Source organism: Calypte anna, chromosome 2, assembly GCF_003957555.1.
Source record: "Calypte anna isolate BGI_N300 chromosome 2, bCalAnn1_v1.p, whole genome shotgun sequence".
Classification (NCBI taxonomy): domain Eukaryota; kingdom Metazoa; phylum Chordata; class Aves; order Apodiformes; family Trochilidae; genus Calypte; species Calypte anna.
Window position 1 is genome coordinate 3,833,084 of NC_044245.1, and position 18,809 is coordinate 3,851,892.

Here is an 18,809-nt window from a genome sequence, read left to right on the forward strand (position 1 = left end):
CATGCAAAGCAAAGCCCTCCAGTTGGTTTTGAGTTTCCTGCAAGAGGAACGTGTCCTGCAGCATGTCCTGCACTCACAAACATCTGCCCTCAAAAAACAGAGACCAAGGAGAAGATTGGCAAGAGAGGCACCACCACTGGGACCTTCCCACTGGACCAGTGGTGAAGTTGCAATACTGGGAGGATTGTGTGAAACCCTAAAGAGATCCTGCCAACCTCTCAACAAACTAACAGCTTTCCAAGGTGATCTGTTTCCAGCTCCTACTCTCACCAGTCCAAAAGCCAAACATGGATGGTGTCTTCAAGCCTGGCCAGCCTTTTACTGGCAGGCAGAGCCATACTGAGCTAGTGGTAGAAACCCCATCCTTAGAAACCTTCAAGGTCAGGTTGCAGGGGGCTCTGAGCCACCTGATGTAGTTGAAGATGCTCATTGCAGGGGGCTTGGACTGGATGATTCTCAAGGTCCCTTCCAACCCAAACCACTCATGAAAAAGGTCCACGAGACTCTAAAAGCTCTGTTGGGAAAAACAGAGTAGGAGGACCTGTTAGCTGACCGAACTTGAGGGATGGTGGAGTTTTCTCTTTAGCAGGAGGACCAGAACTGGACCAGACCTGCCCAGCACCTGAGTGATGAACACACCATAGAGGAAGGCTCCTTCTGATGCAGTCCCTGTGACAGACAACACATCCCTTGCAGAAATGGGCCAGCCTCCATCCCAAAAGCAGCTGGCTTTCTGGCTCTTGGGACTGCTCTTGGCAGGCTGTGCTCACATCTCACTCCTACAACCCTTCCCACACCCTGCCAAGTGCAATCCCAGAGAGTGTACAAACAATCCTGCATCAGCACCAGCCCTTCACTTTCCCAGATGCTTCCAAGAGGTTAGAATTGGAGGGTATTTTTTTGAAGGAAAATATATTTGGAAGATAAATGGTTTAATATGAGAAGGACAAAAGTATATTCCAGGACCTGAAGGGGCTACAGGAAAGCTGGGGAGGGACTTTTGACAAGGACATGAAGTGATAGAATGAAGGGGAATGGTTTCAAACTGAAAGAAGAGGGAATGAGACAAGGAATCAGGAAGAAATTCTTTCCTGTGAAGGTGAATTCTTTCCTGGCACAGGTTGTTCAGAGAAATCTGTGACTTCCCCATCCTTGGAAGTGTTCACGGCAAGGTTGGATGGAGCTTGGAGCACCCGAGTCTACTGGGAGGTGTCCCTGCCCACAGCAAAGGGATTGGAACAAGATGATCTTTAAGATCCCTTCCAACCCAAACCATTCCAGGGTTCTATGAAATAAATGAAGGGCAAGTAAAGCAAGTGTATTTTTCTCATTTCCAGGTTAGGTTTTAGGCATGGAGCTGCAACACCACCCCTAGAAGAAAGCTCATTTACAGAGCCTGGAACTGAACTAAGAGCTTCTCAGCTTCAACCTGTGCTTGAACCATTGCCTCTCTCCAGCTGTAGCTGAATTTATTGGTTCATCTCCTACTCATGCTTACCCCAGCAGACACTGTTCCTTGCCTGTACTTCTCCCCAGGCCACTCTGCAAGGGAAATTTATTTTTAGGTGCACTGTACTCTGACTGGTTAGGCTCTCCTCCCAGGGTTGCAATATATATTTAATACTCCTTTCCAGAGCTGACAGCCCAGGAAGCTTGAGTGGTGAATTGGCAGAGAAGAAATAATTGCAAAGCAGAGGGGCATTAACCTGCCAAGCATTTTAATACCCTTTCTAGAAACAGAAACTTGACTTTTCAGCAGTCCCATAGCGGGGAAGAAAACAAGCCCCAATCAAAGGCATGGTTGCTGGTTTATTCTGATGATGTTTTCATAATAAATCCTGTCAGATCTGCAGCAGAGAAGAACGGGAGGAGAAATTTGCTGTTAAAAGTGATATGCAGAGGGAAAGAAAAGTGCTGGGAAATCATAGAATGGTTTGGGTTGGAAGAGACCTCAAAGATCATCTCTTTGCATGGGCAGGGACACCTCCCACCAGCCCAGGCTGCTCCAAGCCCCATCCAACCTGGCCTTGAACATTTCCAGGGATGGGGCAGCCACAGCTTCCTTGGACAACCTGTGCCAGGGTCTCACCACCCTCACAGGAAAGAATTTTTTCCTAGTGTCCAATCTAAATCTCTTTTCTTCAAGTTATAAACCATGAAATAGTTTAAATTAAATTAAATGGCATGTACAAGAGTGAAAATTGCAGCTGGGCTGCTCAGCATTCCCAGCAGGGCTTGTCCCTAGGAGTGCTACAGCTCTGGGAATGCTTCTAGACAGCAGAGATCCAAGTGGGATCAGTGAGTGACCAGCACAGGAGACTCAGCTCCAATGTGGGATTGTTCCACAACTGATCCCAACCTCCTTGCAGCTGGAGTTTGTAGCTACTGCTCTCACATTTCTCTTGCACATTGCTCCTACACGGAATTAGAACCTCCTTCTCCCCCCATGCCAGTCCTCAACACATTCCCAGGCTGGGATCACAGGTCCTGGATGCTCCCTGAGGCCTCCATCACAGCTTGCAACAGCCACCTGGACTTCATTTCCTCCTGCATCTCTTTTTCCAAAAGTGTGTGGAGCACATGAGGTGGCTTTCCTTTAGAAAACCACAACCTTTACTCAGCCCTCACTTAGCTTTTCTTCCTCAGCTGAATTCAGTGCTTCTGGAAGATGCTGCTTCAATAAATCCTGGTTTTGTTTTATCTCCATGTAACAATAAGGTGTGGAAAAAAAAATAAATTGAACAAGCAACTAAACTTCAGCTTTATAGCCAGGTTTAAGAATATTTTCAGATGCTTAGTAGTCCCTTAAGACATTTCTGAGGCTCAGGTCAAGTAGACCCAAGGCAGTAAGCTCCAATTTTTAATTTCCTTTCCATCTATAAAACCATGAGGACTTGGCTAACACAATTCAACCACCAGAGCTCTGGGAACAACTTCCCAGTCAAAGGAGCAAAGCAAAAAAGTGGGAAGGAAATAACCCTAGGAATACAATAGGAGCCTGATTCTGGCAGAGACCTCAAGGAGACACAAAGGTTGTTCCTGGATGGTGTTGCCAAGCCTGGAGGAGCCAAATGAAAACGAGGGCCAAGGTGGAAGCCAGAAATACACCAAGCCTATGGGGCTCTTCCTAAGTGTGTGAAAACTTCAGGAGTGTTGGAGGAAAGGGGAAAAGGGAAAGGGGAAGGGAAAGGCAATAGGGGAGAGGGAAAAAAAGGAAAAAAAAAGGGAAAAAAGGGAAAAAAAGGAAAAAAAGGAAAAAAGGGAAAAAAGGGAAAAAAGGGAAAAAAGGGAAAAAAGGGAAAAAAGGGAAAAAAGGGAAAAAGGGAAAAAAGGGAAAAAAGGGAAAAAAGGGAAAAAAGGGAAAAAAGGGAAAAAAAAGGAAGGAAGCTTTTTAAGTCTGAAACACAGTCAGGAAACTTCAGGATACGAATAGGTCTGAAATACCCACTCTGTGTTTAGGCAAGTTCATTAATTATTGGGAGGAGGGAGGGGAAAGAGTAATTAGCACCTGCAGAGCAAATGAATCACTTGGCCAAGGAGGAGCTGGTCAGACCATCAGCTCCTGAGGGGCTGCAGGGGTGGGTGAGAGTTATCACCTCTGAGCAGCAAGAGAGGAGTGGGTGGTGAGAGAGGATGCAAACTGCCACAGATCATAAAAACCAAGGTTTCCAGAGAGCTGGAGGTTTTTAATGCCCAGCAGAACCTTGAATATTAATTAGTGGGCTGGGCTTTGGGAAACTAGTTCTGCAGCAGGGAAGGAGAGGAGTGATGGTTTTGCAAAAAAGGCACTTGTCACTTTTCTCCTTTATGTCAGAGTTGGAAAAGACTTTTAAAATCACTGCTTCCAAGTGTCAGCATCCCCCCTCCAAATAAAAATATATATACAGATACACATATATATATACACAGTGATATATATATACTGACAAAAAAAAAAATATATATATATATATCAGAACTTGTAACACCCACTAGAGCATGTCCTGAATTGCCTCATCTCCATGGTTTTTAAATACTTCCAGGGATGATAACCCCACCACCTCCCTGGGCAGCCCATTCCAGTCCCTGACTCCTCTCACAGTAATGAAATTCTTCTTCAAATCTACTCTCACCCTTCTCTGGTGCAACTGTACTCAGCCCCGGTGAGGCCACAGCTTGAATCCTGTGTCCAGTTCTGGGCCCCTCAGCTCAGGAAGGAGATTGAGGTGCTGGAGCAGGTCCAGAGAAGAGCAAGGAGGCTGTGAAGGGATCCAGCACAAGTCCTGTGAGGAAGGGCTGAGGGAGCTGGGGGAATTCAGCCTAAAGAAGAGGAGGCTCAGGGGAGACCTCATCACTCTCTACAACTCCCTGAAAGGAGGTTGGAGCCAGGGGGGGTTGGGCTCTTTTCCCAGGCAACTCTCAGCAAGACAAGAGGGCAGGGTCTCAAGTTGTGCCAGGGGAGGTTTAGGTTGGAGATGAGAAAGAATTTCTTTCTGGAGAGGGTGATCAGGCATTGGAATGGGCTGCCCAGGGAAGTAGTGGATTCTCCGTGTCTGGAGATATTTCAAAAGAGCCTGGATGTGGCACTGAGTGCCATGGGCTGGGAACTGCAGCAGTAGTGGATCAAGGGTTGGACTTGATGATCTCTGAGGTCCCTTCCAACCCAGCCAATTCTATGATTCTATGATTCAGGCCATGTCCTCTGCTCCTATCATTGCTCACTTGAGATAAGAGGCCAACACCCACCTCTCTGCAACCTCCTTGCAGGGAGCTGGAGAGAGTGATAAGGTCTCCCCTCAGCCTCCTCCAAACTAAACATTCCCAATTCCCTATCCAGCCAGCACACTCTCCTTCCACTGATAAAGACTTTCAGGCTGTGATTACAACTCAGTTTTATTTCTCTTTTAGAGCTCAGGAAGCATTACCACACCTGAAAATGTTTTTTATATTTCTACCTTAATATATGTCTATACTATATACATAAGTGTGTATCTATGTATAAAAGACATAAACAGAAAAATAAAAATATATTAAAATATAAATACATATTTCTGTTCCTATCTGAGCTGTTCTTTCCCTTGACAACCCTTCCCTCATGTGCACTGAGGACAAAGAGCCTGAAGCAAAAAGCCTTTGACATCCAGTTTGCTGACACGTGGATGACTTCCCAAGGGAGGGAGGAGAGAACAAGCCAAGGAGGAACCAAGTTTAACTTTGCCCCAAATGGTGCTGCTGGAAATAATTGCATCTAAGGGATGAAAGAGCAGCAATTTCTGCTCTCAAAGCTTCAGCCCATCCCCCAGGTGCAGAGCAATGGCTCCAGAAGGTGGAAAAAACTTTGTGTAGAGAAAAGTGTGGAGGGAAAAAAAAGAAGAAAAAGAGAAAAAAGAAAAGCAAGAAGAAAAGCAAGAAGAAAAGCAAGAAGAAAAGAAGAAAAGGGACGCCTACAGGAGTCAGCAATACAGAAGAACACAGAGGCTGGGTAACAAAAGTCTTAGAGAGGCTCCACGTCAGCCCTGCAATGAAGTTCAGGGCTCTGTGTTCAGTGTCATCCCCCAAAACATGGAAGCAGCAGTTCACACTTGAGCCTGTTAGTAATTCTTCCCCGAGTGTTGGGCCTCCTGTCAGTGCCCTGAGAATCACAGAACTGGCTGGGTTGGAAGGGACCTCAGAGATCATCAAGTCCAACCCTTGATCCACTACCATTGCAGTTCCCAGCCCATGGCACTCAGTGCCACATCCAGTCTCTTTTGAAGTATCTCCAGACACGGAGAATCCACTACTTCCCTGGGCAGCCCATTCCAATGCCTGATCACCCTCTCCAGAAAGAAATTCTTTCTCATCTCCAACCTAAACCTCCCCTGGCACAACTTGAGACCCTGCCCTCTTGTCTTGTTGAAAGTTGCCTGGGAAAAGAGCCCAACCCCCCCCTGGCTCCAACCTCCTTTCAGGGAGTTGGAGAGAGTGATGAGGTCTCCCCTGAGCCTCCTCTTCTCCAGCCTCAACACCCCCAGCTCCCTCAGCCCTTCCTCACAGGAATTCTGCTGGATCCCTTCACAGCCTCCTTGCTCTTCTCTGGACCTGCTCCAGCACCTCAATCTCCTTCCTGAGCTGAGGGGCCCAGAACTGGACACAGGACTCAAGCTGTGGCCTCACCAGAGCTGAGTACAGGGGCAGAATCCCTTCCCTGGACCTGCTGGCCACGCTGTTCCTGATCCAGCCCAAGATGCCATTGGCCTTCTGGGCTACAGCAGCAGGTTGTTTTTTTTTCTTTTTTCTTTTGCCTTTTGAGTATGTTAAGCAAAGAGAAAACCTGGTTCTATTCTTGAAAAAAAAAATCCACACAAAACCACTAAAACAAAACAAAACAAAAAACAAACAGCTGGAGAAGCCCAATTGTGCTTAAGAGCCAGGGTGAAAGTGAAAAATCACCCAAGAGATGGATGCAGACTTTGCAGCAGGCTTGTTTCAACTCAAGTGCTTTTCTGCTCACACCTTGCTTTGAAATGACCCCAAGGCAATTGGAACCTTGCCAAGGAGGGAATCCCAAGGGATTCCCAAGGTCCCAAAGCTGAGAGGCTGGTGACAGAGGGGCTCCCTCCCCCCTTTGTGTGGCTTCCAGCACACAGCAAGACCCCATAAGGGGAAAAAAGCAGCATCCATCCCTTTTTGCTTTCCTTGCTGAGTGAGGGGTCCCACATCACCAGTCCCAAATTCCAGGGGCAAAAGCAGCCAAGAAATACTGAGCAGAGCTGAGGATGGAGCCCAATCCCTGCTGGCATGAAGGGTTTAGCTGCAGGACACATGGAAACACATCAGCTCCTGCAGCTCCACAGCTGAGAGGTTTTTCCATCAAACCAGGGCTGGGGAAGATTTAATTCCCTCCCTCCCTCTGGAAGGAAGGAAGAACATCTGCCAGGGCACTGGGGTTTAATCTCTGCTCAGCAAACTCCTGAGGGCTCTGGAAGGTGACTTAAAAAAAATAAAATAAATAAATAAAGAGCAATAGATACATCCCAGGGAATGATGGAATGGGAGGAACTTTCTGAAGGGCAATGGACAGGCCACAGAAAAATCATCACAGCATCCCCTGGAAATAAAACCTCAGTTGGGTTACAGCAAAATAAAGGTGGAAGAGGTATAATCTCCAGCAGGATTTGGATTCTGGCTGCCTCCAAGCTGAGTGCAGAAAAATGCTGAGTGGCAGTGTGGCAGCAGTTCTTCATTTTGTTGTATCTGCACAGGGCTGTTACAGATTATTTTTCTAATATTTTTTTTTATTTAATTATTTATATGGGGGTTGGTGAGCATCACACTGGGTCCATTTCATTTTATTTCCCTTTTGCCCTTGCACTGGGATTCCTTCTTTTAAAGTTTGAACTGCAGGAGCCTGGCCACTTAGGGGAGATGAATTAAAAGCTGCTTTTCAGTAATGAATAAAGCAGGCTGGAGGGAAAAGCTCAGCATGAGCAGGTTTTCTTCTTTTTTTTTTTTTTTTTTTTTTGCCTTCTTATACAACACAAGAGGAACCTGGGGAGGGATTCAGCTCACAGCTTAAGACCTCTAAATAAAGGTGTCTACCCCAGGGTGACTGAACTGCAACTGTAGTCCATAGGGGTCCAAAAAAAAGGGAATAACTGAAGATTATTTTATTTTTCTGTATTGAGAGATCTCCCTTGGGTCTGGCAGATAGCACAGCATCCCTCTCCAGTAAGGGATGCTGTGGGTCAGTGGGATCTTTTCCTGCATTTCCAGTGATGTGAGCCATGAACCTGACCACACTGCTGACCACAAGAGGAGCTCAGACCAGCTGGGTCAGACACAGAGAAATCCCAAAATGTGGGTGTTCTAATCTACATGGTGAATCCCACCCCAAGGTCAGCTCCTGGGGAGCTCACAGGCTGATCAGGTGTGACAGGCAATGACATTTCTGAGGACCCTGGAGACATTGGCTGCTCAGATGCTGCTTGTGATGTTTCACTTGGTATTAATCAAAACATCTGTTAACACAGAATCAAGGTTGGAGAGCTGAAAAATCTTCTTTTTAAAACACACCCAATAGATTTCAGCTTTATAAAGGAGACACAAATAATGATATTTTCCCTTGAAGGCAAGAACTGTATTTAAATAGATTTTTTTCCCCTCCTCTCCTCTTGATGAGATGCAGTTTCACAGGGATGAAAATTAAAAAATGTGGGGCTTATACTTAACTTCAAAACTGTCCAGAGGAGAAACATTCCTAAGCCTGCTGCAAAAGCAAGGAGAAGATTGTGGCTCAGCAAACAAGAGAGTTCAGGTCTCTATATTCAGTCCCTTTGATCTCTTCTCAACTTAAAATCAAGTCAAATCAATGGAGCCAAGTCAGGACTTATCAACACAGCACCACCAAGTCTGTTGCCTGGCTGGCTAGTGAAACCCATCAGAAAATAATCCCCATTTGGTTCTGATTTAGAAAAGAATTCAAATTCAGGTCTAAAACCTGAATTTAAATGCAAAGGACACAAGTGTGAGTCTCCATCTCCCAGAGGTGCAGAGGGTGACAGGGGTGGGTTAGGGACTGCCCTGGAGGTGAGAAATCTGCCTAATGAGTTTAAGGCTGTGAATATCCACTGTTTCAGCCTGCTGGAAAAGGGACTTTGTTATGTAAAGTACTAAAATTTATGTCCTGCTCAGAAGCTAAAATAGGTCTTTAAGTCCTGGAAATACTATATATATGCACATATATATATATGTTAAAAATTGAGTAATGTAGATAAAATCTGGCACAACAAATCACCAGTAAAGCAGCACTAATGTCTCTTTTCCAGCCTTAAGCAACCCACAGCACATATCCCTGGGCTCAAAAATATCTCTAAATTCACTTTATGAACCAACCACCGAAAAAAATTACTGGACTGGGTTCTGATGTCACCTCCTCTGACTTCATCCCAGGGCTGCAGTGACTTCAGGGCACCAAATCTGCCTTGAATCCCCAGGACTGAGAGATGAGGGGAGAGAATATTGGAGGCCAGGACTGTAACAGCAAAAAAATACCAAATCTGCTTCTTCTTAACCTTTCCTGTGCCATCCCAGCAGGTCAAGCCATGCTGGCACAGGCTATTTCTATTTATAAGACATAAATATAATTATTAAACATAAGTGTTCTTGCTATTCTAAGTCTTTCCTCATTAGGCTTTATGCAGGAGTTTAAAAATGATTTGTAGCCAAGTTAACAGCCAGTAGAACATCTTGGTACTTTTTTTTATCAACAGCCTTATCAGAAAGAAACTTTGCACTTTTTTTTTACACCTCCAGAAGCCTTCAGGTTTTTCTAAATACCCAAGTCTGGACAAATCCGGTGTCAACCCCATACAACAAGGAGCATCTGGACACTGGTGGCTTCAGGGAGCCCATCTTCTTCTCAAAGCTTCCCCAGGGCACTTTCTGAACATTATTCTCCCTGCCTTATGTGTCTTGAAATTCCAAAGGTGAAGCTCTGGTGCCTCAAGAGATGAATCATTCCAGAGAAATCTCTGGAAGTCAGGCACCAAGCCAAGCAAGCTGCAGGTTTCTCCCAAAGGGAATGGTGACAAGAAGGCACACACAGGACCTCCCTGCCATGGCATGAGCTTTGGATGGAGGCCAGGCTGATGGCTGCCACCACATCCCTACCTCTCTTGTACCTTCAATAAAAAAAAAAAAAAGTCTGATTTTTCTTCCAGTCTTCTGGGATCTTCTTTTCAGAGGCAAAGACAAGGAAGCTGTGAGAGCTCGTGACTTCTGGGGAACATCTGAGAGAATGGAAGGGAGAGAGCAGTAAAATAGCAACTGCTCAACACTCACTAAGGAAAACCCTGCCCAGCTCCATGGGGCAGGAGCACAAACCAATGGCATGGCACAGGAAGGCTTGGCAAGTCTCAAGGAGGGAGCAGGAGCTGCCTGCCTGTCAGTCTGTCTGTCCATGCTCTCCATCCCATCTGCAGGATCAGACATCCAACTCCTCCTCTGGGCTCACCAAGCATCTCCAACCCACATTGCCTATGTTTTTGGCCCACAACTGAGGATTTTTTCATCTTCTTTCCAACACAGAAGAGAGGAAGTCAAGGAGAGCAGAGAAGGGGGTTATATTTATTGACATCTCCATACCCATTTCCACCAAGCCAGAGAGATGCAGCAGCAGCAATCCCACTCAAAGCACTGGAATGACACTGCCAACCTTGGGCTGACTTGGTCTGGAGGCAGAACATGACCTCCTGTGTTCAGAAAACCAAGCCAAGTCCTGCTCCCCACCAAAACTCAAGTATATTTTTTATTCTGTAGAGGTACCTCAGCTCCTTCACCGAATTTGAACCCCAGGTGTCACAGAGAGTCTGACAAATCTCCCAGTGTGCTCAGGTCTGAGTTAAAAAAATCATCTCATCCTGGGTCTTACTGATCTCCACAGTATCTGGTGCCCTTCCTCAGACTGCCAATAAATGGGACACTTGGTACTGATCAGGGAGATTCCCTTCCTGGCCCTTTTCCCTCTCTTTTCTACTTCCAACAATGATTTGTGTCTACAAGCTTGCCCAGGCACCAACTTCCCAGTCATAGAATCATAGAATCATGGAATCATGGAATCATGGAATCATAGAAATGACTGGGTTGGAAGGGACCTCAGAGATCATCAAGTCCAACCCTTGATCCACTCCCGCTGCAGTTCCCAGCCCATGGCACTGAGTGCCACATCCAGGCTCTTTTGAAAGATCTCCAGACACGGAGAATCCACTACTTCCCTGGGCAGCCCATTCCAATGTCTGATCACCCTCTCCAGAAAGAAATTCTTTCTAATCTCCAACCTAAACCTCCTCTGGCACACCTTGAGACCGTGTCCTCTTGTCTTGCTAAGAGTTGCCTGGGAAAAGAGACCAACCCCCAGGATATGATTGGGTAAATAGAAGACTGATTTCTACTGATTTCTCTATGAGGGATGGTGAGAAAGTGGCCCAGGCTGCCCAAGGAAGTTGTGTCTGCCCCATCCCTGGAAGTGTTCTAGCCCAGGTTGGATGGATCTTGGAGCAACCTGGGCTGGTGGGAGGTGTCTCTGCCCATGGAAGGGAGGTTGAAACTAAATAATCATTAGGGTCCCTCTCTACCCAAACCAGTTTGTATTTCTACAGTATCATCCTATGAAGACACAGTTGTTTTCACTGAGAATCACTGGTTAAAGGGACCAAATTACACTCATCACCACCACTTTTTTCTCCCTGAAAAATAACAGCAGCTCTGCATGGTTGCCATCTCCTTGCAGTCAGTGCCTCAGGAGACCTCAAACACCTCTTCCACGGCACAGGTCCCATCCCTCAACCCTCCAGTTGCCCATCTGCAAGACATGCAGAGCACTTCCCTGCATCTCCCAACTACCACCAGCCCTCCTTGGGTATTCCAGGGAGAGGAAACCAGTCATACCAGTGTGAAACAATGAAAACCAGAACAAAATGTCACAGCAGCATCACGAGTCAGCACTGGGAGGACTGAGCACAGAGCACAGCAAACCCTGCTCTGCATTTTTATCTGCTGCAGCCCTCTGGCTGTCACCCCACCACTGGTATTAAAATGGGAAGGAGTTTGAACAAGAAGGAGTAAAAGAAGGGGGGGGGGGAAGGCAACAACAGCCACATGAACACCCGAATTCTCCAGCCAAGCAGCTTTCTCTGTCCATGGTCCCATCTGCCTCCTGATGCTGAAGATTTGGCAATTATCCCACTCTTTAAAAAAGAAAAAATAAAAATACACCCTGGTGGACTCATCTCCTGCCATTCCATCATGATTCCCCTCCTGCCTGGTTATCCAGATGTTTTCTGCTGGGAGATGTGGGAACTCTGGTGTGAACCCCCCTGCTGACAGGATGGTGGGGCTGGAACCAGCCTGTAAATATTCCATATAGTATTCCCTCCCCCACACACACACACCTCAGACACTCTGCTTTTGTCTATTTTCCTCTTTTTACCTTGTTATGCCCTAGATAAAAGCTCCTAAAATAGAGGCATTGCTGAAAATACATCCTGTGAAAACTTCCAGTCTCACAGGGAGGCAACCAGACTTTCCCAAGCTATGGGGTTGGGCAACTGGTTCTCCTAGATGGCTTTAAATAAAGTCAGTCATGCATGTAGAGGTTGACAAATTTAATAAAATAGTACACTCAGGAACACACTGAGGTTTCATGGCAAGGCCTTTGTCAAACACAGGTTCTTGTTGCTAAAGGATCTTTGTGCTGGATGCAGGAATTAAGCTAGAGGATTCTAGTGAGTCCCCTGCCTCTTTGCCAATTTAAAAAAAAGGGGAAAAAATTGATTATTTTGGTTTAAATGTATTTATCTAACTGCTCAGTCAATGACAGGATGAAAGGGATGCAGATAAGGTGGAAGGGGCTGTCCCCTGAGCTTAAATTTAACCAATTTCTCACAATGATCCTTTTCTTCTGCTAAAGGAGCAGATCTGAATTCTTTATTCCTTTCAAGGAGGCAGAACAAAACTCCAAACAAAAAGCACAAATTACACCATCTGGAGAGATCTGGCTAATCCAACAAGCTTGCACTCTCAAGGTGTGTGGACTCCACCAACTGCTTCAAATTATTCACATCTCATTTACTAAACACACTGAAAAATAAACCTCCAACTCTCTGGACCAGATTATCTCATTTACACTCCCAAAAAGCTGTAACCAACCCACCCGGGCTTAATAGGTGTTACTTGGAGTTTACCCCATGCCTCAGCCACCACCAGCTTCAGCAGTTTGCTACAAAATCTTAAGACCTGACCATTTCCAGGCAGCAGAGCTCTGGTGAGCCTGGTCTGATGAAGAAATGAGATTTACCCCCCCCCTTCCTTTTTTTCCACCTTTGCAAATCACAAATAAAAAAAATTAAAAAAACAAAAACAAACAAACAAACAAAAAAAAAAAACAAACAAAAAAAAAAACAACAAAAAAACCTTCAACTTGTAGCTCTCTGGACCAGATTATCTCAGTTACACCCCCAAAAAGCTGTAACCAACCCACCAGGGCCTAATAAGGGTTACTTGGAGTTTACCCCATGCCCCAGCCACCACCAGCTTCAGCAATTTGCTTCCAAATCTTCAAACCTGACCATTTCCAGGCAGCAGAGCTCTGGTGAGCCTGGTCTGATGAACAAATGAGATTTACCACCCCCCCCTTCCTTTTTTTTCACCTTTGCAAACCACAAGAGGTGAAAGTTTACAACAGCAATTAGAAACCACAGGGCTGCAACAGTTTTACAACACTGAGTTTCTCCAGGAGCCAATTGGTCTGGCTCAAAGTTTTTTTCCAAGGCCATCCCAATAAAAATTATGGCAATAAATTACAAAGGGTAAAAAAAAAACAACAAAAAACCCCACAAAACCAAACAACAAACTGCAAGAAAACACCTCTGCTGAGCCACCATGTGCCCCAGAGCCTTGTTGATACAACCACAAAGTTATTTTTGCTCGTAAAAAGGAGCACCAAATCCCAGGTTTAAAGTGGGGAAAAAAAAAAAAAAATGGATTTTCTCTTAACATTGAGGCACTTTAGTATTAGTCACCTTGCAGAGCAGGGCTGATAAGGAACATGTGAATCTTTCCAACCCACTGCTATGAACCAGGTCCCAGGAACATTAACCCAATGGAGGAATGAGAAAGCAACCAAGGGTGCCACTAAACCAAGGGCAGGGAAGTGAGATAAAAGTATGAAACAACAGGAGAATACAAAGGTTGAAAAGCAACCAGTAACAGGATTACACCCAGGCTGGGCCTTGATGGTGTCCCAGAGCTTTAGGAGGGGTTTGTGCTTATTGACAACAACCAGCAACTCAAACACCAGCAAAAGGGCCTGATCCTGCCCCCACTTGAATGCTGAATTTCAGCAGACTTTGGGATTTAATTCCCTGGAGGATCTGGCCCCAGAGGACCTCTTTGTGCCAGAAGTGCTTACAAAAATGGGAATTTTGCCACGGGTTTCAGTGGAACCTGAAGTTGGAGCAGCTCCAGCAGCTGATGGTAGTGCTGCCTTCTTACTATCTTCTCAGCTCCAGCCCCAGACAGGAGCTATTTTTGGATCTTCACTAAAGCAAAGTCTATAGAATTCCAGGATTTAATTGCCTGGTCACTTTTTAAATACTTTAATCCATTTTCCCTGCCTGTTCTTCCTTGAAGAGAATCTTTGGGGATGCAGATGGCTGGGTGGCTCACAGTGATAGCCAAAAAAAAAAAAATCAACTTGAAATAAGCCCATTTGTCTCATTTCTTAAGGGACAAGGCGACTGAGAAGGAGAGCTGAGTGATGCAGTGCCAAATCTGGGTTACCTTCTACTCTCTGAACCCAAGCTGGGTTGGATTCTACTTGCTGGGGGATCAGAACAGCTTTGTTAAAACTATTGTCACCAGCTGAGTGGAACAAACCAAGCACCAATGGCACAACCCTGTGGGCAACCTCACCCAACCCAACTGGATGCTGCTGAGACCTCACCTCCCAAAGACCCAAAAAACAAGGTTGGGAGAGGATTACAAGGAAAAGGGAAACTCAGGCACAACCAGCACCCCCCAACACCCCACCCCAAGCCTGTTGACTCCAATTTGGATGGTTTCAATCCAGATCAGGATGGTGTATGGGAGCTTTCAGGAGGAAGCTTCAGTGAGATGTGCAGAACCTCTGCTGTTTGCACAGAGAATTTGCTTTTTCCTGCATAAGTGTGTGTGTGTGTGTGTACCCACAGACACATTGCCAGGAGAAACAATCCCATTTGCTCATCCTACCCCCTGCTCCAAGCCATCTGAGGAGGGGGAGAACCCAGCACTGCCCCCAGCCAGGGACCCACCAGGATGGGAATGATGAGCACCCACTGCACCCCCAAAACTCATCCCTTGCTCCCAGTTTCTGCTCTTCCAGTGCATCCCAGTGAGGTTTTTAGCCTAAAGAGAGCAGCACTTTGCTGAACTTCTCCTGGCTTCTACAACCAGAAGAAAGTCCCACCCAGCCCCCTTGTCCTAGTGTCGGGAATGTCATCCCGTTATCCCCAGTTTTGGGAGGGGTGGTGAGGGAAGCTTTGCACTAAACGATCAAGCTCCTGAAGAGAAGAAACTCAAGCCAGGCTGCAAACCTCAGTGACAGCAAAACCAAGAGCTCAAACCCCCAAGTGAATTCCTCCCGACGAAGAAAACGAAGAAGAAAACGAAGAGGGTTTTTTTTTTTTTTTGGTTTTTTTTCCCTAAATTAGCGGAAGGAAAAGGAAAACCTCAACCAAAACACACCTTCCTTAAACCAAACAGCGCTGAATTTCAAAGTTGCCCAAAGTTCTTCCGAGCAAGGAGAAGGCACCACGGAGAGCCCGGCCCCGCCGAGCTCAGCCCCGCAGCCCCCGCCACCGCACCCGGGGAAGGACTCACCGCCGAGAAGAAGCATCCGAGCAGCACAACCAGGACCAGCATCCCGAACCCGGTGTTCCCCATCCTGCCGGACCGGGGCTCAGCCTGCACCCCAAGCTGCCGGCGGGGCGGCTGCGGGCAGCGCGGAGCCGCGGAGCTGCCGCCGCCGGCCTGGGCGCATTCAGGGAGAGGGAGGGAAAGAGATGGAAGGAGGGAAAGAGGGATGGAAGGAAGGAGGGGACACAACCACCCCCGCTCCGCGACCCTCCGCCCCGCTCCGCACCGCTCCGCCGGAGCCGCCCCCCCCCACGCCCACAGCCGCCTCCCTGCGCGGGGCGGGACCGCACCGCCCCCCGCCCGCCCCTCCCCAGGGTGCTCCCCTCCCTCCTGCTCCTTCTCCCTCTCTTTTCCCTCTCTCCCTTCCTCCCGGGTTTTCTCCCTCCTCATCCCTTTCTGCCCCTTTTGCTTTATTGCCCTTATGGCCCTTCCCTTCTTGTGCCTCTTCTCCTCTTCCTCCTCTCATTTCCCCCCTGTTTCTGGTCTTTTTTCTTTTTTCCTTTTATCTTTTTTCCTCTCCTTTGAGTTCTTTTTTTTATTTTTATTTTTTATTTCTCTCACCTTTTTTCTCTTTACTTTTTCCAATTTTAATATTCTTTCTATTTTTCCATTTTTCCCCCTCTTTTTCCTCTCTTCCTCTTTCTTCCACCTTGTTTCCATTTTCCTTTTCATTGTTAATTTCCCTTCCTTCCTTCCTCCTTCCTTCCTTCTTCCTTCCTTCCTTCCTTCCTTCCTCCTTCCTTCTTCCTTCCTTCCTTCCTTCCCTTCCTTCCTTCCTTCCTTCCTTCCTTCCTTCCTTCCTTCCTTCCTTCCTTCCTTCCTTCCTTCCTTCCTTTCCTTCCTTCCTTCCTTCCTTCCTTCCTTCCTCCTTCCTTCCTTCCTTCCTTCCTTCCTTCCTTCCTTCCTTCCTCCCTCCCTCCCTCCCTCCCTCCCTCCCTCCCTCCCTCCCTCCCTCCCTCCCTTCCATCCTGTGAATCTCTATATCCTCTCTTTCTTGCTACAGAAAGAGAGAAAAGTTTAAGAAAAGGAAAAAAAACACTTTACAAAAGTGCAGGTCAGTGACACGACCTTTCTGAACTTCTCATTTTGGAAGAAGGACTCAAGACCACACTGCATTTTTTGATGCAAATGTGGAAATCCTTTCCCTCCCCAGCATGATGAGGAGCATTTCATTTCATATTCAGGGCAATGCTCTTTGCAGCTGAAGAGGAACCCCAGACATAGGTTTGCTTTCTCCTCCAAACCCCAACAAGCCCCATAAATAAAGGTAACAATGAGAAAAATATCTTTCTTCCTATTTTTTCTTCCTAAACCCAGCTAGATTTTCAAGCTCAAGCAGATGCAGATTTGTTGTCTCCACCTGCTGAGGAGAGAGAAACATAATCCTGATAGTTGGTAGTCCATGGAGACAGCTCCCTAATTCCAAGCTGTTCAATACAACCAGGAAAGCTGCCAGTTTTAGGGGAAGAGCTTAATGGGTTAAAATACTAAATTTAATGGTTAAATTTAACGGTTTAATGGGTTAAAATATTAAAGTTAAATCCAGACTGTAGCTCTTAACGAACCACTAAATCATTCACTTTGTTGGAGATAACATACAAAGGGTGAGAAAAACCAGTTTAGTGTCTCTTCCCCCCCTCCCCCTTAAACTCTTTACAGAAAGATCCCTGGGTTTGTTGACATCTAAATTTCTTTTTCCTCCCTCTTTTGCATTTGACATGAAAACTCCCAGTCCTATCTCTTGTTTCTCATCTCCTGGTGGCTCCTAATTGCCTGTGTAAGAAGAGGGACAAGATGTTAATTACGTCAGTTACTTGTACAACAATTTGAACAGGCAGCAAAGCTCAGTTTGGATGCTCAGATGACAGGGGAATGGCCATTTACCCGGTCACTGCATCTTGCTGCTAATAATAGCCACTTTATGTTTGCTTATTTCATTTATTCATGCAGCCTGAACACTTTTAAGTAGCCTCTTAGAGACAGATTTCTCCTGGCGAGGGGTGAGGGGAGGTGGGGAAAGGTATAGGCAGATGTTGCTCTTTATTTTTTTTTAATTTCTTTTCCTGGTTTCTTTGCAGAGAGAGAATCTGAAGGTTTTGTGTCTCAAGACAGGGAAAGTCTCCATCATTTTCAAATGGTTTGGTTTGCTCAGGGGACTGAGCGTGGTGCCCAAGAGCATTTTTTGTGTTTGATTTGAACCCAGCTCCTGCTCATTTCATCCCATGCCCCCCAGATCTCTGTTGGTGAACACTCACTCCCTTCTTCAGATTTTGATCACAGATTGTGGGATTTGGCTTAGTTAAGCTTTTGTCTTGTCTGTTAATGGTTGGACTTAATGATCTTGAAAGTCTTTTCCAAATGAGGTAATTCTGTGACTCTGTGGACAATCACTGTGACTTCAGATTTTTCTGTACCAGTGGCTCTTTTGCAGGCTGACAAGTCCTGTGCTCTCTGTGCCATACCCTGGGCATCGTATTTGCCCTCTTCTGCACCCATTCTTGTGTCTGTATATCCTCTCTGGGATAAGGATGACAGCCAGAAGGATTCAAAACCTTGGTGCACTGTGGTTTTATGGAATCACAGAATTATCAGAGTTGGAAGGGACCTCCAGAGGCCATTTAGTCCAACTCTTCCACTAAACAGAATCACCCAGAGCACATTACACAGGACTGCACCCAGCTGGGGTTTTGAATATCTCCAGAGAAGGGGATTCCACAACCTCCCTGGGCACCCTGTGCCACTGCCTTGTCACCCTCATCATAAAGAAGTTTTTTTCTTATATTTAAATGGAATTTCCTGTGTTCCAGCTTGTGCCTGTTACCCCTCACACTGTCACTAGGAACTACTAACCTCGAACAGGTCCAAAGGAGGGCAACCAAGCTGGTGAAAGGACTCAAACACAGATCCTATGAGGAGAGGCTGAGGGAGCTGGGGCTGTTCAGCCTGGAGAAGAGGAGGCTCAGGGGAGACCTCATCACTCTCTCCAACTCCCTGAAAGGAGGATGGAGCCAGGCGGGGGTTGGTCTCTTTTCCCAGGCAACTCTCAGTAAGACAAGAGGGCAGGGTCTTAAATTGTGCCAGGGGAGGTTTAGGTTGGATATTAGAAAGAATTTTTTCACGGAAAGGGTGATCAGACATTGGAACGGGCTGCCTGGGGAGGTGGTGGACTCTTCGTCCCTGGAGACATTTAAAAAGCGACTCGATATGGCACTCAGTGCCATAGTCTAGTGACTGTGGCGGTAGTTGATCAAGGGTTGGACTCGATGATCTCTGAGGTCCCTTCCAACCCAGCCTATTCTATGATTCTATGATTCTATGATTCTATGATTCTATGATTCTATGATACTGAGAAGATCCTGGCTCCATCTTCCTAGCACCCCCCCTTTAGATACTGG

The 18,809-nt window shown here is 46.4% G+C and overlaps 1 protein-coding gene across 1 annotated transcript in view; it reads right to left on the bottom strand.

Moving 5' to 3' along the window:
- The window catches only part of VIPR1 (vasoactive intestinal peptide receptor 1), a 127,536-nt gene extending 111,904 nt beyond the window's left edge, over window positions 1–15,632 (bottom strand). The window contains exon 1 of the mRNA XM_030445167.1: window positions 15,379–15,632. Within this exon, the coding sequence (XP_030301027.1) occupies window positions 15,379–15,441 (63 nt within the window). The 5' untranslated portion in view covers window positions 15,442–15,632. The remainder of the gene's footprint in view (window positions 1–15,378) is intronic.
- Window positions 15,633–18,809: the final 3,177 nt, after the last annotated feature.